We start from the raw sequence: 23,298 nt of genomic DNA on the forward strand, positions 1-23,298 counted from the left end.
CTTTATGTTTCTTTTTTTGGTATGTATTGCACACTTGTGAATTTGGTTGAGTTCACCTGTGATCTGAATTAGTCCCTGGTAAATGCTTTTGCTCTGTGTGATTTGCCTGCATTTTGTGAAATTAATGTATTCAAGAAGTCTCGGTAAAAAGGAGTTAAACCAAAACCGTACCAGAGTTTAGCCTAACTGCACATTATGGTAGGTTATGGCACACAATGATTTCAGGGAAGACAAACCGGGGAAATGCACACTGAGTATGTGATACCTTAAACACAGTATTGGGGGGTGTAGCCACGTGCATCATGCGGGGCAGGTTTCTGAGTGGGTGGCGTGTGGGCCTTAATCTGTAGCAGATAATAATGCACAGGTAAGGCAAGAAAGTTCTAGGACTGAATTGGCAGATGAGCTTTTTGGAAACTTAGTCTCTTTTCAAACATAAATTTTAGTAAACCCTCCCTGACTCTCCTCTTCTTCCTGTGCTGCCCAAAAAAAAGTTTGCTTAAGCTGGTGTCTGACCAAGATGGACAAAAAATTTAAGGAATAAGGAATTGGGAGAAAAGGGGTTTCTTCTTCCATTACTATTGCTTTGTGTAGTGCATACTTACCTTCATGACTGACTCTGTATTTACATGACAGCATATTTTACTCTAGCAGAGTTTATTCTTCTGAGGAATATTTTACACATTTTTCCAACTTTTATTTATTGTGTATTGCATGGAAAAAATGGCACGTTAAGGTCTAGTTACAGAAAGTGCAGTGCAAGAGAACAAGGTATTAGTTTTGTGCCAGTTGCTTTTTATATTCCTATCTCTTTTTTCAGTTTCTTCTATTTGAGCTTTTGTAGGTGTTTATTAATTGTGAGGATTTTTAGTTGGAATTTGAGTGGCTTTTATTATTGTACCTCAGTCTTTCTTATTAAATTATCATCTCTGCTTGTTCCTTTTTTGCACTTTCATTTATTGAATAGAATGTAAAATAAACATCTAATTCAGAGTAGGCAAAATATTGAATTTCTGTAAAACAATGCAGAACTGGAATTCATATATAATAGGCTGCAATACATAAAAAGAAAATGATTAAATCATATCTCACTTATCATAGATCTTTTTGATAGGAGCAAAATCTGTGCCATTAGTTCTAGACCAGCGTATTTCCCATTCACAATGCTTTAGTGCATAACTTATAAATCTGTCCTCATCATCCTATATTACTTTTTCAAAGCAAGCTCAACATGAAGCAAGACAGGATGAATGAAAGTCAATGAAGGTCGACTAGACAATCCAATTACTAACGATTCTTGGAAGAACAATACTGTGGTATATAATAGAATTGTGTGTGAATTTCTGTCTTTGTTGACAAGGGTCATTTCTGTAGAACTGCAGTATATTTTTATGGCATTCTAGTTTTAGATTATGCTAGTCTAGTCTGTTTGTATTATACATCAGAATGTCAGTTGTTTAAAAATTTGTTAGTTCACAGAAGCCTTATTTATACTACACATTTTATGTACCTGTTCTATCTCCTCAGTAGTGAAGATGTAACATACAGCTACCCGAAGCATAACAAAGAGGCACTGTTAAGGTGCATAATCATTGCATATATATCACCGCTAATTTTCCAGCATTTTTTTCATCACTCACTTACTTGTCTTTCATTCTGCTGAATAGATCATCTCCTGCAAGTGTAAAAAACACCTTCATACAGTAAAAGAGGTTACTATTTCTGGTACCTACTTCTGATAGGAATAGTGACCTGGGCTGCGTGTTGGAGCTAAATACAAAAGTTTAAGTTTGTATAGAAACCATTGGTGCTGCACACTGCAGATGATGAATAAGAAAAAAGCCTAGTTAAGCAGAAGAATAGATGTTTTCAGTCTTAGAAGCATCCTTGATCTTTAAATTTAACTTTGTTGCTTCTGTATCACAGAATCACAGAATGAGTTAGGTTAGAAAAACTTCTGGAGTCACTAAGTCCAACATTTGACCAAACATGTTGTCAATCACACCACAGCACTGAGTGCCATGTCCAGTCTTCCCTTAAACACCTTCAGGGACAGGGACTCCACCACCTTCCTGGGCAGCCCATCTCAGTATATCACTCTTTCAGATATGGCTGAAATTTACCTATTTTTTTCTCCTCAATACAAATAGGTCTAATAAAAAAAAAAAAAAGCTTCTGCATGCAATCTTTGTATCATTATGGTTTTGAGCCATATATAAATAAGCACAGATAGGATTTAGTAATCTGTTATTCTGACTGAAGACTAGGCAATTTTACTATCATTTCCAATTTGACTATCATTTTACATGTAAGTTTTTAAATAAACTCCAAATTACTATATGTTCTTGTTTTCCCCAAACCCTGCAAAAAGAAGAACAAAAAGACGTAATATAAATTTTACCTTTTAACCTTCTAGCAGATATTTAGATTACAGGTGTTTTTGTCTAGTGTTTCCATCTATAGTCTCTTACATTCCTCTTGGGAGAAGCCATTGTAGTGAAATTGCAAGTGTGTGTGTGTGTGTATGTAAATATAGAAATACATATACGTATATTCCTTCCCAACTAATATAATCATAGGAGAGTCGAGTCATATTAAAAGTGTTTAACCAAACAGAATATCAAGTGGTCTTCATTACAGGCTGTCTGAATGGGAAGCATGTTATTAAAAAATCAATTGCTATAAATGACATAGGTCTGAAAAAGAAGTAATGAATTCATAGATACTGGTATAACAAAGAATGCTGAGAGGAAGTTACCATGTTGATTGTGACAATTTTTACAGTGTTTCCCAATAACAGTTGAAGTCATCTTCTGCAGGTTGTGGAATTTTGTTGTCTGACAGCAAAAGACAGAAACTGCTTTTTTTATTTATAAGTCAAGATTTAAGAACAAATTGTTGTGTGCAGTAGCAAAATATGTGTCTAAACTACCACAGTGATTGTAAAGCATAATCAGGTGATGTCATACTCCTTTTGACTGGAAAATCATGAGGCTTGCTTGGCATACAGAGATAATGAAGAATCTTTTTCTGATTAGATGGATGCTGTATATCTAACAAGCACTGAAAAGCTTCACTGCTAATCTGTAAACTATTTAAGAAAAATGGTCATAATCAATTGTTATTAATTTTTATTTAAATTATTTTTTCCACAGGTTTTGTTTAGATTGCAGAAAATACTATAGTATGTAAAGAAGGTATTTTAAGACAAAGTAATTCTAAAATTTGCATTCAAAGTGTCCTTTTTCAAAGTCTTTATGCACCTAAATGTTAGCTGTAAGTAAGAAATCATTTGTAGATTGAAGGTTTAAGCTCTGTAATGAGTTTGTGATATTGGGCATTTATGCTATGGATTTTTCATTACTACATTTTCTTGATAGGTAGTGGCAAACCTGTCTGCAACAGAGAATTACACTTGAATCTTCTGTAGGGAGAGCAGACTAACATTGTAACAGAATCCTTCTCTAAGATCATTAGCTGAATCAGAGGTTTTAATTTATTTTCTAGAGGAGATAAACTTTTTTTTTCAGCCCTGGTTTGGTGCTGGTAGCATCATGGCAGCTGCAAATCTCTAAGTCTTTGACTTGTGATAATGTTTGTCAAAGGTTTTTGGTAATTAGTTGGCGGTCCTTATCTGAGAGGAGTGTGCAAAAATAAAAATGTAAGACTGTGTCAGATCAAATCAAAGAAGAAATTTCTTACTACACTGGTTTGCTTTTGTTCATGCAGGCAGACCTGAGACATGGGTCTCTGCAGATACCCCATGATCACCACCCAATTTGTGATTGAATCTGTTCAGCTGACCCTTTTTCCTTTCCTTTTGGCCTGTTTTGCATTTAATCAGGTTCTAAATACAGAATCCTAAAAGGCTTGCCTTTTACTTTTATTTGGCAGATGTGCAGCAATAAAAATCTCTGCTCATTGAGAAATTGTTGCTTTGAGAAGATGCACTAGGTCTATAACAATATTCAGTAACCCCAGAGCAATACAGCTTCTATGAGGTAGTGGGCCTGTAAACCCGTGTCTCTGGGTTATCTTTTCAAAAGTTTTTCTGCCAGAGTCCTCACCAAAGTCACCATATGCTGCCAGGCTGCAGGAAAGTGACATGTCGGGCAGGTTGGAACTCTGGGTAATGGTGGTCCACAGCACAGCAGGAATAGTGTTTCTATATGAATTCACCTGGGGCTCAGCTATGCACTAGATATTTCAAAACTTGTTTTGCTTTTGGGTTCTGTGGTAACAGGAAGACATCCTTAGAAATTCTGAATGTTCTCAGCATTCGGGAGTTATGATTCCAGACACGGTGAGACATTCCTGAGCAGTGTAGCTGGAAAACACAGGCTTTGTCCCACAGTCATTATATAGTTTTTCATTACTGCCATTTGCACTGGGAATATATATATCTCAGGGGAAAAAAAAACCCCCAAAAATAAAGCTGAGTTGTTTAAAGGAAGGTGTGTAGGTGTCATAAGTGTACTTAACATCAGTGTTACATTCTTCATGAAGTTCCTTTTGATCATTTAGTCTACTTACAAAGCAATACATTTATACAATGGATTTTGTTTTATAGTTATTAAATTTACTAGACAAACTTAATTATAGATGAAAAATAGTTGTTTAAATAAATAAATCTCAATAATAAACTAGGTAACATCTCCTATTGGCTGATAACTGACACAGTGGTATATTGCCACTGTGATTACCAAGTCTCATGTGAGAAACAGATGTAATATTACCTTTAATTTGAAATCTTCAATAGCTGTGTTTTAGTAAAAAAGGAATATAAGAAAAGGAATATAAATTTAAGATAGCACACCATTCAAATTCTTTGCAGAGTCAATGATGGGTATAGCATGAGTGTACAGGATGACAATAACGAATTTTGTGTATAGTTTATGAAAATAGTGGATAGAATTGTCTCTTGGGTTATTTGCACATAAATAAGATGACAATAAGATTTGAATTTGTGGCTATCATCTTCTCTTGCCTTGTTTCTTGTTTTCTCTGCCTTCTGCCAGAAGTGTGTATATATCCAGGCAAACTGTGCATACTCAATGTTTTCTCTTAAACTCTTGAAATAAATAATAGTAGTGGTAATAATAATACTAAAAGTCTAAATGAGCAGCTTGCCAACATTATGTAGAAATTTCTTAAGCTGTATTAAGTATGTGCTTATACCACCTATTCAACTGTTACCTGTTTATCTTTTCTGTTAGGTGACAGATCAGTCAGTGAAAGCTTTTGCTGAACATTGCCCTGAGCTGCAGTACGTTGGTTTCATGGGCTGCTCTGTTACTTCAAAAGGAGTCATTCACCTTACCAATGTAAGTATCATAAATACTTTCTGCTAGTCATGAGTGTATTTGACTATAGCCATGTCATAGATATCAGCCAGGATAAGATTATGTGTATGATTTATAGCACTGACATGGACAGAAACGTGACTAAGTGAACTTTGCATTATTTGAGCAGTCACATTCAGATGTCACTGTGTAAAAACATATACCAAAAATATATTTATGAGTTTATACATTTTCTCACAACTAACAGTGATGTTCAGGTCAAAACTCTTCAAAATGCAAAATTGTGGCTGATTCCATCACAAACAAAACAAAATTCCATTTAAAAGTGCAAAATTCTTATTGCAAGAGATTTACACAGACCTCTGGTTGCAACAGTGTACCCCCCCATGTGCATACATTCTGAATATATTCATCTTCTTATTTTACACAGATAGTGTGACGGATACATTTTATTTTCTTTCCTTTTTCTTTTGCATAAGAGGAGTGATGTGTGGAAGAACTAACTTGAGTGAACCTGCAGAAAGTAATTAAAGTGTTCAATAAAATGGATGACTTGGATGAGGTGGACAAACACCATCTAATTAAAATTTGTAACTGAAAGTAAATCCAGGGATCATGCAAACATGAAAATGGCTAAAGAGATCTTGAGGTAGGAAGTAGAGAGCATATTTAATGAAAATGGAGTGTGCCTGATGAAAGCAAAGGTTTTTTTGATGCAGCTGTGAAGCTCTCCTGTTGTTATACAGAACCATTCAGCATATCTGTAAATTACTTTCATCATTTTAGAGCTGCTTAGCTGAAGATACAGAAGAATTGAAAGCATTTTGGAACACATGCAAAACGAAATAAGCCCGGGAAATTAATTTGCATGGTGAAGTTATAGGACCTCAAAGGATGCCATTTCGAAAGAACTGTGTATTGAAGTGATGAGTAAAAGGTGTGCATATCTGTGGGAGAAAGAAATGATAAAATTATTTTCATGTCTTATGAAAACTACAATTGTATAACTATAGGTTATATATACACAACATAAATATGGGAGGTGCACAATTTAGAAATTTGACATAAACAGTGTATGTAGTCCGACACTTTGTGGGAAATTTCCACAAAGATCACTTTTCAGCTACATGTTTTGGTTACTGCATTATTCTGGCCTAGACTGACTATTTAATAGATGTTATATGTCTTATCCTTCAACAAAGTGACTTTATAATCACATTTATTAGACTGAAGAAGAGTCAAGATCTTGACTTTTTAGATTAATTTGTATTTCTGATTTTCATGTGTTTAATAATAATAAATTATTAGAAATCCTGATTTACATAGGAGCAATCCTGTTGAACACAGTCTTTCAGAAAATATCTAAGAGGCAGCTTAGACTCTTAGTATGTAATTACTTTGTAAGTAATTGGTGCATGTTGGGACTTGAGATTTAGGTATTTCAGTTTCCTTCCCTCAAGTTGTATCTGTACAACTCCTGTAGGCTGTGAATTCTGCAAAGATAGTGATGTGATAACACTGAAAGTTAGGGATTGCTTAACCTGGAGAATGCTCAAGGGAGACCTTACTGCAACCTTTCAGTACTTCAAGTGGGTTTGTAAGAAAGATGGGGACAGGCATTTTAGAAAGGCCGGTAGCAAGTAGTAACATTATCTGCTGCATATGTCTTTTCCAGAATTCATCTGTTGATGACCTGATTTTTTGTTCTAACCATCATGTATTTCTGTGATTACTTTTGTGTTGAGTACTTAACTTGTGCTTCGTAAGTGTTTAGTAATAATTCCAGTCTGGCATTCCTAGAGAATGTGGAATGTGCTCTTTGCTCTCCATGGCCTGTGAGTGTGTCCCTCAAGGCTGTGCAGAGCTACTTGCCTTCTGTCCTCCTTCCTGTGGTGCGAACCGGAGATAACAGCAGTGGCCTTGGTTGTGAAATTGCTTTGATGCTGATGGATGTATAAAAATTGAGTGGTTTATTATTACTGTATTTTCCCCCTAGTAATGTTAGCTCTCTTTAAAAATACTGGCACTTGAAAAATTCTAAATTACAGTGCTGCTGTGTCGCAGAGCTTTTTTAATAGCTAATTGTGGGGTATGGAAGAGAAAGTGTTGGATACTTTAAAAAAAGAAGAAACATTCAGGGTTTATTTTCACTATTTTTCTACTGAACAGAATGACAGTCAAGAAAAAATTTGCTTTTTTTGAGCAAGACCATGTCATCACACTGGTGCCTCTTTTCGTTGAAGTTATTGTAAACTGAAAAAAGTCAGATAAAGTAAATAATAATTATTGGGTAAGATGAGAGGCACTTCATGTACATACACAGGAAGAAAGGGGAAAGAGGAGTGTGTTTATATGCAATTCACAGTTAGACTCAGTTGAAAGCAGTGGTTTGTTCGGATGACCTGAGTGTTTCATTTTCCTTTAGAGTTGTAATGTGTGAAACATAGTCACAAAAGAAGTGAATGGTCTCCTCCATGACACCAGAGTATTTAGTCCAACACTTATCAACACTGTTTCTGTGGAGAAGATCATGCGTAATGTTGTAGTTTATCTTCTGTTTTCAGCATATCTCCACTTACTCTTATCTTTTTTTTTATAACTTTATTATTTACTTAGCTTTCCATGTATGATTTTTTTCTTGTTTGCACTCTTTCTCCCCTCCACACATCCTTGTCTCTCTGGAGTTTATCCCTGATTGTTTTTTACTATGCTTCTCCTGTGGGTGTAAAGTTCTACACAAATGTGGGAAGTGCTTGTGCACACTAGGTCATTGTGTTGAAGACAGAACAACCAGAAGGGTAATTTTTTTTCATTAACGAGGTGGGAATAAGAAACTTTGTATTCTTAGTAGTGAGGTGGTGAGTTTTTAATGTTACGTCTTTGACCTCGAGCAGTGGCATTTTCCTCCCCTGTTGTGGTAATTGCTTCTCAGCAGTTTAATTGTTGTAGTTGTAATAGAATTTTAACAGCTGGCATCAGCAAATCTTGACATCTAGATATAATTTTATTACCAAGCCACTTCCTTGGCTTCTTCCTTTGGTTTCTGATATATATGCAAGGGTAATTGCTTTGTAGAAGTATAACTCTGTGCTTCTACACCATGTACTTCTGACAGACTGTCTGATAAAGTTTGTTACAGACACCTAATTATGTATGAATCCTTGTACAGAATCTCAGCAGGAAAAAAAAATTCTAATTTATTCTGCTAATCACCAATGCATGAAGACAGTTAATCCAAGAACTATTTTTGGAATAATGGGATCTTCACTTTTTCTTCATCTCATAATAGTTACCCATGTCCAGTCCAACTTAGTGATACCTGAGTTGGTGTCCGGTATGAAGTCAATCAAAATTCAGAATTATGGAGCAAATTCTTGGGGCTCATTCAGTGTAGACATCATCGGTATGACAGATACATAATGATAATCTACCCATGACAGGACTGATTTTGCAAGAGCCTTTCTGAACTGGGGTAAATTATGGTTTCTTTCTAGTAAATGATTTGTTTTGACACAAAGTGTTCTGCTTTATGCTCTTTTTATGGTAGTATTTCAGCATACCTTCTGATCTGAAAATCATTAAGCTTCCTGACTAAGGGCATGATTGCTGTTCTTTTGCTGGGTATAGAGAAAACAGTATTTTAATCAATTTGTATAATGAACTGGATTTCGTAAGATGGAATATGATTTTTTTCAATCTGTTTGCCTTTAGTAATATGCCCTTCTAAGTATTAGTCTTCCAATCACAGGAAAAAGTCATTAAGTGGGGGTTTCTGAATACAGTGGTTCTGGGACATTCTTCATGAGTGTTGGCTTGATACTTTAACTGATGTGGTGCTGTGTAAGTGAACGTCTTTTGAAGAATTTGATGGTGGTACCCAACTGCCATTTTTTTAAATTAAGTAAAAAAGATGTTGCAGAGAAGACTGATTGCATGGTTCAAAGGGTTTCACTGTCCTGTGTATCTATGAAACTTCCCCCTCCCCCCAAAAAAATCATTAGAAGTACTTGACAGTAGATAACATAAAGATGTAAACTACAACTCAGCAAAACTGTAATTCTACAGCAACTTTTAGAGTTTATAAACTGGAAATTAGTCTTATAGCACAAATACTATATGTGCAGTTTATATTATGTGCAAGTACCTCCTCTAGAGGTAATTAAATCTTTGTGCTTACAACACAGTTTTTGATTGTGTGTTTGTTTCTTAAGCAATGGGACCTTAATGTTTCACAGTACCTCAGAATTTAAATTAAAACTTGTTAATATGCAAAACATTTAATCAGTCTGTGGGAAAATAGTCTCCTTTGTAGCTGTTCAATCATTTTCCAATTCTTTAAACCATGTATGATTACTATTCTAGGATCACAGTATATCTCAATCATGTAGTTCAGTTATAGCAGCTTTTCAGTAAAAATTAATGCACATGACATTTTAAAAAATAGTTTATAGATTCTATTGACAGAATAATAAAAAGAATGTGGTTTACAACTTTCTTCACACTGCTGTTTTTCATTTCCTGTGATTATACATTTGCTTTGGGAGACTAAAGTCCGAGAGCAGTTTATTCCCTGAAGGCATGTATACACAGAGAGTGTCAAGAAAATTAAGCTTAATTAGCAAAAGATGCGAGTTTAAAGCTCATTAAGTCCTTATAAGCACTTTCCTTCAGAAATAATTTGGCTGTCGTACTGAAAAGGATTAATCTTACGTGAATTGTTTAGTGGTGGACTTGGCAGTTTTAGGTTTCAGTTGGACTCAGGCTTAGAGTTCTTTTCCAACCTAAATGGTTCTGTGATTCTATTCTCTTCTATGATTTTTAAGGCAGCCTATCTCTACAGGAATTGTGAAAGTGTGCAGGGGGAAAATAATTGTGTACCCATTATATTAGCAATTTCAGTACAATAACATCTAAATATTCACAGGAGTTGATACACCCACACTGAAAAATTACCTATGATCCCAATGGTAATAGTAATTTTCAATTACCTAAAGCACTGCACATATTTGAATATTACATGTTTCAGTAGTCAATATAGAAATCTTATTAGTTGCATGACAGTCACACAAACAGTATGATAATCTCTGAATCTTAAAATACGTCAGTTGGCATAAAATTTCATTTAAACCAACCAACAAAAGTATTTTAAAAACCCAAAGATTTTAACATATTTTAAAATATTTGAGATCCAAAAGTAATAGGTAATAATCAGTAATTTCAGCAAAAATGTGTTTATATGTATCACACAAAATTAGTTTAAATGTTGTTGCTTTTTAAAAATTCTGTTATTTTCTGTTTCATATGTTAAGCCCTCTGCCTACTATTTGCACTGTGTGTTTTGTAATATTAAATATTCCTTTTTCAATTAAAACGTTTTGGCTGACGTAGCTGAGTTCAAAGTTTAAATTCTGCTCATGCATGCTTATTTGCAAAGCTGTAAAATTAAAAGTTCAAGAAAAGTTTGAATATCTGTAGAATGGCCCTGAAATTGCTCAGTAAAATGGTGTTGCTGCATGAACAAAATTAGTTTTGGTTAAAAAAAAAAAATTATGCATCCTAATTCCATAAGATTTGAGTATTTAAGTCACAGAATATCCTCTTTCTGCTGAAAAAAATGCTATTTAAAGGTACACTATTTTAATCTCAGAATTTATGAACGCACTGAAGAGTCTGGCATCTGTTTTTCAATTGTCTTCTTTAGCAAAGTTTGCTTTTTCTTTTTAATATCACACTAATTTCAGCTGTGAGGGTTAGTATGAGAATGTAAGACTGATGTATTTTTCTCTTCAAATTTTTTTATAGTACTGATTGAATCATAGTAGTGATTGTAGCCTTTCCCCCCTAAAATTACTTCTCAGGTAAAATATAAGATAGGAAATTTTTCATTAAGGTACATCTATCTATTTTTTTTAAAATGAAAAATGATTGCATACACATTTATAACAGTTCTCTCACCAGGAATGAGAGTTGATACCTCTAACTTAAGTAGGCAGGGAGGTATTCTTTTCACTGTCATATTCAGATTGATCCAGAATTGTCTCAAAAGGGAGTGTGCATACAGTTCTACAGGTCTTGAAAACCATCCACGCATCCGTAGTGGCAATTTCAAGGTTGTAGAGACCAAATGATACTTGAATGTGTATCAATCTGCAGCAGTCTCTTCAAACTTCTAAGACACAGAGGTTTTCTGCATCGAGTATGTTGTGCATGAGAAAAAGAAGAATTAACCTACCAAGTAGGTCAGGTGTCAGGGAGGCTGTTTAAAATGAAGGAATGTGACAGTAAAAAAGGCAAGTGATGGTTGAGTTACTGTATATTGAATATAATGATAGACTATTACTAGTATGAAGGAAAGAAGCAATGAGGAAATGATCATTCTCCTGTGATGGTAAAGGACAATATCTGCCTTGAAAACCCTATTAATTTAGTGGACAGGAATACTAGGAATTCAGTTTAGCTTTTGACTCCACCCATGCAATGCCAAAGTTTTTTTCCTTGGGAAACCACAAATGCTTTCTGCTGTATTCGTCATTGCATCATTGAGGTAGATAATATACTGTAACCTCTTACCTTATTTGAAACCATGCTTTTTAGGCACTTTTAAAAGAAGCACTGACCTCTCTCCATGCATTGATACTTCAGTGAAAATTTGTGGTTTTTAGTCCATAAGTAATAATAATGATGAAAGAATCACCAGTATTGTCATCTTCTCATAAGAAGAATGTTGTTGTGAAAGAAAGCTTGGGGTTTTTTTAAGTGGGAAGATTTTCTACTTGACTTTTAAGTCTCCATAGTTATTTAATGTAATGGAACATACTTATTGTTGAATTGTCCAGCAGGTGTATTTTCTGTGTCATAGGCATAGTCCACATTATTGCCAGCATGGTGTAAAGGCTGAAATATCTAATATGAATAGCTTTATGAAGGTGAGGAAATTTACAGTTGCTGTAAGCTTCCCCTTCTTGTAATTTATGCAGGAAAAAATGAGAGATTGGTTATGAGCTTTTTTGGGGCACATAGAAGATAAGGCTTTTAAATTTAATGCAATAGCAGTATGTATGGAATGAGAAGAGACCAAGCTTGTAAAAGGCGTCTATTTTACCAACACAACATCAATCACTATATACTCTGCTTCGTAATATGCAAACAGGTTTATCAGAATTTCAGGGGGAATACAGCGAGTATCTCCACAGTGATACCTGTGGTAGTATCATAATAATAGGAATATTATTGTCCTAGATTCTGTAGACATACCTTGCCGTTGTTTCAGAGAGGTCAGGGTTCTTGATTTTATGTTTGTTTTGCAGAATTTTTGGGAACGGTATGTAGTGTATCTCCAGCTTTAGTTTAGAGACTGTTAAAAACTTAAAGAACAAAACTCCAGTTTCTGTAGAAGCTACATTTGAAGTCCTCTTTTTTTCCTTTTCTTTATTTCTTATCACCCCATGCTGCCACCTTCTCCCCCATTTTCCCCCACCCTAAATACATTGATTTAATAATTAACTACTGAAGTGGACCAATTATGTGATCTCAGTTGTATGCTTTTACCTAATCAAATCCTTAGTGACTTAAATCACTGATGAGGATCATTTTTTCTCTCTTACAGGGAAAGTAAATTTAATTAATGTGTCAATATTGCCTAATGCAATTATTTTTGCAGAGTATAACAGAGATTATTTCAGACAACTTAAAAAGCAAACAGTATTTGGAGGTTGTTGTGACTAAATTGATACTGGAGAAATCTGTAAAAATTTTTTTTTTTGCATCCATTGCTCATAAAAGTAGTAAAAGGGTTTGCTTTTGAAGGACACAAGAATGATTAACAGTAGTAATAAATCAGTTTAATCAGTGCATAACTCTTAATTATGTTGTTCTGTGACTCCCATGTTTTGTTGTTCAGAATATCCAATCTGTTATTGATAATGGTGCAGGTGAGACTACAGTAAATACTGTATTTTCCAGGGAGTTTGTATTATTTGTTTACTTTGAAATCCTGATACTCTGGAGTCATTAATTGCATTCATTTGAATCAAAGCACAAATATGCTGTCTCACCTCCTTCCATGTCTTATTTTTCTTATGGCTAAATGAGTTTATATTTTACCTTGATATCTTACACTCCGTTTATCTAAGAGGAGGGACTCCTAGGCCCTTTTTGTAGGTTGTATTTCACCTTGAGTGAGAGTGTCTGGATTTCATGTAGTAACTGAGTGCCTGAATCACAAGTTTGCTCAAGCTGAGTTCTGTGAATATCTCTGGTATGTTTGGTTTTTGTAAAAGATCTAGTAATTGTATCTTTCCTGACTAGCTTGCACATACTGTGCAATTTCCAGAAGAATTAAGTTTTTTCAACAATTATGTACGTGAATGAATTTCAGATTATTTCTTTCTCTCATATTTGTCTCAATAGCTAAGAAATCTTTCAAGCTTGGATCTGCGTCATATCACAGAACTGGATAATGAAACCGTGATGGAAATAGTAAAGAGATGCAAAAACCTTAATTCTCTCAATCTGTGTCTGAACTGGATCATTAATGACAGGTAACTTCATTATAGCATCCAAAAGCAGTGTAATGCAAATTTAACTAGTTATGTTAGTTGAGAATAATTCCTCATGGCTTGGGGGTTGGAGGAGATTGATTAAAGCAAATGGTGTTTGCTGAGTGCTTATTCTTGCTTGTTTTAGGTAAATCATCCAGACACCTATTTTGTGGAGTGTTTGCCTATTTCTGCAATGGAGAAAAGTTTAGTTATGACTGGATGGCATCACTAATTTGTTTCATGCAGATTTCAGGAGAATGTGCTCTGTACAAACGGTCACTGAAATGTTCAGTTGCAATTACTTCAAAAGGATTTAGACAAATTTATATGCACACAAACAATGAAACATACATTTGACTACATAAGTAAAAATAAATTGTTGCGAATTAAATATTGGAATTCCTGTATTTTTAGAAAGCAACAAGGTTGTTTGGTTTGGTTAGTTTTGGGTTTTTTGCAAAGAACTGCAGAATGAGAATGAAAGGATAACTGGGTTATTGCCTAGTCTTTTCTTTTTGACCAGAATACCTCCTATCCTGCTGTATTCCAGTCTTTTCATCAAATAATTTATTTCAGCATTAAGTACGTGGACAAAGATTATGTATAGTTATATCACAGATCAGATGAAAAATGAAAAATACTGAGAATTTTAAAAGTGAACATTTTCTTTTAAAATGAAAAAAATGAGCAAAGTCAGTACTGGAGGGTACACAGGAAAGAATACTTTTAATTACTTCGACTGGACTATTTCATTATAACTGGTGCTTTAAATGAAAGGAGAGAAACATTTTAACAGAGGGGGCTTCTAAAACAGTTTCATATAAACCAGAATAATGTGTTCTAGCAGTTATACTTCTTTCCCATGATTACTTTTTGGTTTTTTTAATAAGGTATGCTTTCAAGGCTTTCAAAAGTCATTAAGAGTGTAGTGATGTGTAGATGAGCTCAGACTTTGGTGAAAGTGTAGTGTTCTAAAAGTAATAAAATTGCAATGTGTTCAATAGAAAGTACCAGTAAACTTTTGCCATGACTCCTTTTAGCCCTTAAGACAGTTTTTTGCATTTGTTGGTTTAGGTCAGACCTTTAATGCAACTTAATTGGTTTTGAAAGCAGTTAGTTGCCTCAGATCTTTCTGTCTGTAGGGCCTTATTTTCGTATGTGGAATGAGATTACTGAAATGGAAAGTTCTATGATAAGCTAGAAAAAAATAATAAGAATAAAAATGCTAATTAAAAAAACACGCAGTTTTCAGGTTTTAATTAAAATACTTAGAAACATATACCCGTCTGCTTGAATGTTTTGAGTACAGCAATCTGCTAAGTTTGATCCAAACTGCTGTCAAACTGTTCTTGAAAATCTTTTACTAGAATTACTACAATAATAAATATATATTTTTAATTCTACATATATTACTCTAAAACTTCATACTGAATATGAATTATAAGAATTGTAAATCTTTGCAAGAAAAGGAAACGCTTTCCAGCAATGACAGATAACCTGCTTCTGTATGTAACTTTTAGTTGTTTATTTTTGTTTCTTAAGGTTTTCCATTTCATGTTTTTTTCTGATCATACTTGTCAGGACTTACTATAACAATTAAAGTTTAGCTATTTGAATTAGCTTCTAGTTAAAAAAAAAAAAAAAAAAGGAGAATTTAGAAAATAATGAATGCCTCTGAAAATCTTATTCATAAGCAGTTATTTGACAATTCAAATATTTTTCCTATTTTAAAAGTGGCATGGAACTCCAAATACTAGTCTGAACTGAATAAAGTAGTTTTCTCTACTCCTCCTGAAAGATCAATTGAGAATAGTGGAAAATTATATAAAAGGAACATGATACAACCGCAGGACTTTACTTGAGGTGAACACCAGTTTAACAGAGTATTTTGAGTGTACCGACTTTGAGGATAAAAGTGAGCCTTCAGAAGCTCAGAGGACTGTTCAGGTGCTTGGGTTTAAATGCAAATTAGTTTAAACTCAGTAAATTAGTTTCTTAATTATTCAAGCTTAATATTTTTTTTCTTTTTTTTTATTTGATGCCACTGAGTGGCTCCTAGTCAGAGGGAATGTCAGAGAAGATTCTGTGTCTTGGTACCTTTCCAATGCATGTGAGATAGTAGCAGTCTGATGTTTTTACTGACTCCTGGTTTCAGAATAAAGGTTAGTTCCACCTCTGCCCGGGTCGCCACCCCATTACGAAGCAGGTTTACTTGTGAGATCCAACTACACAGGACTTGTATTCCAGATCCTTTCAAACTTAATAGGACAGTTTTTTGTTCACTTTAGAATACTGAAGGCTGGGGCTTCTTTAAAACCTTAGAAAACTGTTCTATGACATTTTTTTGTGCATCTTATTAAGTGTGAAAGAAAACTAGAAAGTTTTTAAAATACCTGTAACATACAGATGTGTCTTCTAAATCTGTCTTAAAGGCAGTTGATTATTGCTTGGCTGAAATAAGTCACTGGTTTTAAAACTTTATTTTAGATTTCATGATTGCTTCTAGAAATCCATTAAAATTCTTTCCATAAGCAGGAGTATAACTCTAGAACACTTACAGTCCTTTCTTGCTTGTGACATGGTGTTAGAGTTAATCCTGTGATCATTACATTTCTTCTTAAATAACTGAAATTTTCAGAGTGTAAGAGCTCTGCTTGGCAGGCACTTGCTAAGATATTTGGTGCTGTGGTTCTTCTGCATATGCAAGAATTAATGAGGACTGTTATTTCTGTGTTTTGATCAGAGCTCTTTTTGGTTTTGGACATATGCATCTAGAAAGCTTATGCGGGGCAGTAAAAAAAATAATTTACTCTTACCTAACGGAAAAAGTATGTTCAATTGAGATACTCTTGGCAGTTTTAAAATGAAGGGAAAAGAGGTCTCTTTTGATGACTTGTAAAAAGTTTCTGAAAGTTGTGAGTTAAGCAAGATCAGAAAAGACCTATTAAAGTAATCTATCATAATGATTTCTTCTATAAGTATTACAGATCACTCAAAAGCTTCATATACTGTTTTTCATATTGGTTAAGTTTGTTATAGAAACAATCCTACTTCTTCTTTCAAATATGAACAAAACCAAGTTTGCAAATTCTTTTCATATGCACCGTGAGTAGACTACATCAAGTCTTTGCAATTGGAAAGGATTGAGTTCTTTGTACGTGGTGAAGTGAATAATATACTCTGAAACTTGCTTTAAGTAACCTTATCACCTTGAAGTTGTTTTTATGGTCACTGCCCTTGTTCTTTTGAATTTCAATTGATGAAGTCAAAATAGAACATCTAGAAATAAATCTTATGGGGGATTCAGGAAATGTAGTATGATGTGCTGGCAAAGTTTTCAGGAGTGTGTGGGTTTTTTAATAGTTTGAGGAACATCTGCTATTTATTAGATCCATAATGATCAGGAAGCAAACAGCAGACAATCTAACTTTTTTTGTGAATCTTATCACTATGGACTGAGAGTTGCAATTCACTTCAACCTCTGTGTTACATAATTCACCTAGGGACAAACATTTAAAAGCTGTGCAGTGATGATGAAGTTTTAAAGAGTGTTCTTACTTGCTTCAGTCGTCCTCTTACTAAAATATTTCCTTATATTTGTGTAATATTTGTATAGAGGATGTTTTCCAGCCCCTATTGTATCTATGTTTCTTCTTAGAAAGAAGGGAATAATGCAGATGAGGCAAGAAATTTTATTTACAGGTGCAGTGAGTTTCTTTTGTCCCATGGCACTGCCAGTCACCCAGAAGATTCCACCTACAATACAGAATTATCAATTGGTTTTGCAGTCAAAGGACAATATTTTCACTACCATTTAGGAAGTTTAGTTCTTCTTCCCTTCTAGGTGGTGCCACATGTTCTTGTAATAATGTCTCAAGAGAGCTGTATTTTTTCATGTAATTTATTGCACACATTGTAGGTGACTTTGATATCAAGTGCTGAGATTTTCAGAGCATCTGGACATCGTTGAAAGCAAGTTATGGTTGCGACTTAGAAGCTAATATGCAATATCTCCATGCCACAGTACAACTGAGAATTTGTAATGACCTTGTGGTGGTATTGGTTACCACCACTGGACTTCTGATTAGTGATGGGGGAGAAGAGAGGCATTAATGTCCACCTCCCTGGGCTGTTAGCACAGATGGAAAACCTGGAGTTAGTCTTGTTATTCCATTTCTGAAAAGCTGCTCTTTCTTCTTTTGTGTTTCCATGAAAATCCACTATGGATAAACCAGAGTAGGCAGTGTAATGGGACAGTCTCCCCCTACTGTCCTGATTAAGATTTGTTGGTGAGGATTATGGTTGGAGTCCAGGATGGAGGAACTTGAAAATACGGACATTTCACAAGGAGAGTAGTCAGAAAGTCAATATACAAAAGAAATTCAGTGGAAACATGGTAATGGTTGGTAACCAGACCATAAGCCTGAAAATCAAGTTGTTTGTACAGCTGCAGAGTCAGGAGAAAGGAGGATTCACCTTCAGAGAGTCTCCATCTGCTTTATTTGACTGGGTCACTAATGCACTGCCAATTACTCAGGCCTGGATATCGTAGTTGTCGGCACAGAGAATATTGGGGTTTCCACGTTGTTACTTAGAGTAAATTGTTAATGTGGTCTTCTGTACATTAGAGAAGTGTTTAAAATTTTATGTTGACTGCCTACTGTGCGTTCATGTAAACTCATGTAATCAGCATTGAGAGCATCTGATGAGACCTGGACGCATTGTGGGTAGAGGATACAGTGCTGTAGATTTTCTCAGCAGGAGATTAGCTCACTGTGTTTAGTCCCAGAGCTGCTGGTATATATGAATGCCCCAACATTTCATTAGCAGATGTGAGCATCACAATAGTAGCTCAGTTCTTACAGTGTATTTTTAATAAAATGCAAGATTAGAGAACACTAGAATTATTTTCTGGAAAAATAAGAGAAAAAGTTTTCTCCTCCTGAAATTAAAAGTCTCTGTGTATTTGATGTAGAAATTATTTTAATGAAATGGCTTCTAAAGTGAAAATTCAAAACTTTCATCTTGCCTATGTTTTCTCTTAATCAAAATGTCCATTTTAACTGTGATGACTAAAATGCTAATATAGGATTTTAGTATTCATCACCTTAGATGTGACTGAAGTGGGAATGTACTTCAAGAGCATTGATACTTATTCCTGTAATTTTGTATAATCTGGACTTGTGGATATAGTAGAGTCTTCCAGAAAATAACTGTACTTTTATATGATATTTGTCATGAATCATTCTAGGTGAATAGTAGCATTTCTTAATTCTAATTTAGTTTCATCTATTCTGAGTTATCTGAAAGAAGATCTCCTTAGAGTTCTCTGCATATTTTTCAGATGTTTAGTCAGCTACATTAAAAACTTGAACTCAATAAAAACTTAAATAATGTAACACAAATTAATTTTACTTTTAAAATCACTTACTCTTTTAAATGTCATACTTTTAAATTAAATTTAGAAGAAAATTTGCTTCACCCTGCAGATGTTTTGTGAAATGATTTGAGACTGGCTGTCAGTTTTTTTTTTAAATTCAGAGCAAAGCGTAGAAGTTGGACAAAGAATTCACCTAAGCATGGCAGTTTTCTTTATCTACTTTAAATTCTGGGTCTTGTGTTCCTTTTTTTTTTTTTAATGATTATGAAAAAATAAATGAAAAAAAACTGCTTTGTGATTAGTGCAGAGTAGTGGGACAAAGTGAGATGAAACACCCACTCAGGACCAGGAGAAGTGCATGAGAAGAAAGGAGCAACAGAGAAAAGTATTGTGAACTGACTGCAATCCACATTCCCCATACCCTTTCTGAGAGAAGAGAGAAAGGAGTTGGGAGTAAACTTTGCCCAGAAAAAGTAGCAGGTGAGGTGTTTTCAAATTTGTTCTTATTTCTCATTATCCTGCTCTAATTGGCAACTAGATCAGTTTCTCCAAACCAAGTCCATTTTGTGTACATGGTGAGTGATCTCCTTATCCTTATCTTGACCTACAAGCCTTTCTCATCTTATTTTCTTTCCCAGTCCTGCTGAGAAGTGGCTTGCTGTGCACCTGGCAGCCATCTAAGGTATTCTTACCACGCCCTCCCCCACTTCCCTGCTCTCCTGCAAAAACTGCTCCAGTGTATGTCCTACCCATGGCCTGCAGTTCTTCAAGGACTGCTCCAGTGTGGGTCTTTTCCATGGGGTACAGTTCATAAAGACCAGAGTGCTCCAAGCATGGATCCCCACAACTCAGTTTCTGTGATTCTGTGAACACTGAGGTAGCATTTGTGCTGCAGTGCTTCCTTTGGTAGACTTGGGAGTTCTCATTCATACCTTATTTCAGTGAAGTGTTATCTTACATAATTTAGTTTTGCTCTTGTTGTGCAGTACTGTGTGAGCATGGCACCTTACATGCCCAAGAGTGCAAGATGAACTTCCTGCAGAATCAAGCAATGGCCATATATTTTTGAATGTTTTGTTACTCCTCAGTGCAGTGGAAAAAGAATGTGGGGTATGATTTCGCACATATCTCAGCAATTATCTCCCAAATCATTGATCTTATCAGTGTTAGTCGTCCTTTCAGCTTCTATTAATCTGCCCTGAACCCACATTATAAAGGCTTCTGGGAACTGTTTCTTCAACATTGTTATAAAAGAAATTAATTTTTACAAACATTTGTTTAGAACAGATCACTCTTGTACCATCTGCAGAATTTAAGCAATGAAAAAAACCAGAATACATTTTTTATAATTAAGTGTAACTTTCCATTTATTGAGGCGTTAGTCTGCTAATTCTACTTATCTCTATAACTGGTATTAAAATAAATAGTTTTTTAGGAACCATTTTTTGGTGGAAATGGATGTTATCAGAGAGACAGTAAAACTTTCAAGCTCTTGTCATGATTTGCCATGCTTTTATCTGTCTTAACATACTTGAAAAATGGGGAAAATAGTCCACTGTTGTCACACTGCTGAAATATATGATAAATGAAGGTCTGTAAATAGTGAAAATATGAGGAGGGTGATTAAGTCTGACAATTCTCATGTAAAAAACTTGAGATGATAAATATCTCCTGTGATTAGTTAGTAATTTAGTGCAAGGGACTAGCATCAGCCTAACAATTTTATGAGTTGTGGCATAAAAAAAAATTCTGGGAGATAGGTATGCACTTGTTAAACCAAAGGAGAAATTTCTTAAACTTGGTTGCTAATAATTAAAAATGGCAGACTTGACACAAAATGTGGCTTGATGATTTTCTGTATGACATTCCTTACAGAAATTAAGGAAGTGCAATCCTCCCTGAAGGCATGGAAATGACAGTGTGTTACAAATCTGATTCCTTAGTGCATCATGAAAACTGAAAGGTTTTGGGTATATATATCATTCTTGTACAGATAAAATACTTCTAGTGTTATAATTTAAAGTAGTACAGAAAAATAAAAAAATCTAACCTACTAAGGCTCAGAAAAGAAGATGTAATTTTTATTGCAATTACTGTTATATTCTGAGGTTTCAATCTATAATTGACCATGCAGTCAGAATAGACACAGTACTTGAAAAGATGAGAGAAAAAGGAATGGCTGTCCCAATGATTTACTGCACTGACTGTATTGTTTAGAGTCTGTCTGTATATCCAGTATAAATACCATTCAAAAGGAACATAACCATGTTTTAAATTCTCTTTAGGCTGTTTCCAGCTGCATGGGTTCTAAGCCCAATATGAAAAATTTTGCAATTTTGGGGTGTTTTTTTCTTTGTATATGTGTGGGTGAGCATAAACTCATCTTATGGTGGGATCATGTAACCATATAAACAGGAAATGTGTCAGATGCTGCATGCTAATTATCTTCAATCCTGATCAGGTTACTCTGTCATCCCTGCTTTTCTTTTGTTAAAACCAAAGAAGGCTGGTGTATTCTGAATTTTCTGTGATGTTAAATGTAGGGGTATTTTGTGTTTAGAATTCGAGATTAACCAATAGGTACTGACTTGTAATGAATATGGGAATTTAACGTACCTTTGAGAAGCTGTATTCAGCTTGAAGAGGAAGATAGTGATGAAGTGGAAACTGAGCTAACAGAATGGATAACTTGGTAGTTCTGGAAGTGCAGTAATAATGTAATGAGGAAAATAAGCAGTAACTTAAAGTGGTGATCATGATGATGCCTGTAGGGTATAGTCAGTGAAAAACAAGTCAGCAACACAAAGAATAAAAGTTTAAAAAGGCTAAAACTGTGTCTCTGTGTTTGAAATCTTACAAACTTCTGTTCATACCTTGTGATTGTGATCTGCTGTTTTTCAGAACCATGGTGAAGTAGTCTGAGATTTCCTTCAGTCCATGCATCTAGTTTTTAGTCTCATGGAGTAAGGAAGAAACTGGTAAATACCCACCTCCATGTGCTTGAAGGGAGCTAGGACTCAGCTGGCTTGTTTCAGAGTGGCAGAGTGTTCCCAGGCCTCACAGTTCTGTACAGACAGCCCACTCACTAAATATAGCCTGAATTTTTCAGTGTCAAAAACATTTATATCTCATTTATAACTTTTATAATTTCTGCCATTCTGGCATGCTGGGAGTGCTGTGTCGATTTTTGGCCTCCCCAGTACAAGAAAGACATGGACACACTGGATAGAGTCTTGCAAAGGACCATAAATAAGATGAAGGGATTTGAGCAGCTGTCTTGTGAGGACAAGGCTGAGAGAACTGGGGTTGTTCGGCCTGGGGAACAGAAGGTTCAATGTACATAAGCACATGGAGCAAGGGAGCAAAGAGAACAGAGTCAGGCTCTTTCCAGTGGTGCCCAGTGACAGGTGATGGGCAAACACTGAAACACAGGGGGTTCTCTGTGAATGTCAGAAAACATTTCTTCACTGTGACAGTGACTGACTACTGGCACAGGTTGCCCAGAGAGGCTGTAGAGTCTTCCTCCTTAGAGACAAGGATTCTAGTTGCCTTCCAGGCCTCTTCTAAACTTAACCGTTCTCTGACTCTCATACTAACTTCTGGTAGTCTGTGTTTTGGTTAAGATAGATGGAGATAGACAAAGTGAGGTTCACCATAGCAGCCATCTTCCTTGCTTACTTCTGATTTTTCAAAATTTGTCATGACATGTTTGGACAGACCATTATCTCCTGATTCTGGAAAACATATTGGTCAAGGAAGTAGTAAAGAAGGTCCACAAGGAATGTGAAGTACATTGATATCATCATCATTGTTGTTACTGTTTATAGTGAAGAGTGGGAGCAATCTGTGTTTTGCCCTCATTCTTTCCATGTCTTTTCAGTATCAATTAACTCCTTCTACTCTGTTTTATTTCTTGTCTTAATTTTCCCTCCACTTCAGACTTTACCTGGTTAAGTCTAATTTATCTAGCCTGTGTCATTTAGCAGATGGTTGTAAGTCTGTGGTAGTCAGAGAGTTAAGAGCAATTCCAAATACTGTGCATTGGAACAAATTTGCTAAGTTCCAGTCACTCCAG

The 23,298-nt window shown here is 35.1% G+C and overlaps 1 protein-coding gene across 1 annotated transcript in view; it reads left to right on the forward strand.

Moving 5' to 3' along the window:
• The window catches only part of FBXL17 (F-box and leucine rich repeat protein 17), a 276,091-nt gene that overhangs the window by 82,669 nt on the left and 170,124 nt on the right, over window positions 1-23,298 (forward strand). The window contains exons 5-6 of the mRNA XM_048291849.1: window positions 5,217-5,324; window positions 13,713-13,843. Of these exons, the coding sequence (XP_048147806.1) occupies window positions 5,217-5,324; window positions 13,713-13,843 (239 nt within the window). The remainder of the gene's footprint in view (window positions 1-5,216; window positions 5,325-13,712; window positions 13,844-23,298) is intronic.

Source organism: Corvus hawaiiensis, chromosome Z (genome assembly GCF_020740725.1).
Source record: "Corvus hawaiiensis isolate bCorHaw1 chromosome Z, bCorHaw1.pri.cur, whole genome shotgun sequence".
In the NCBI taxonomy this organism is placed as follows: Eukaryota; Metazoa; Chordata; class Aves; order Passeriformes; family Corvidae; genus Corvus; species Corvus hawaiiensis.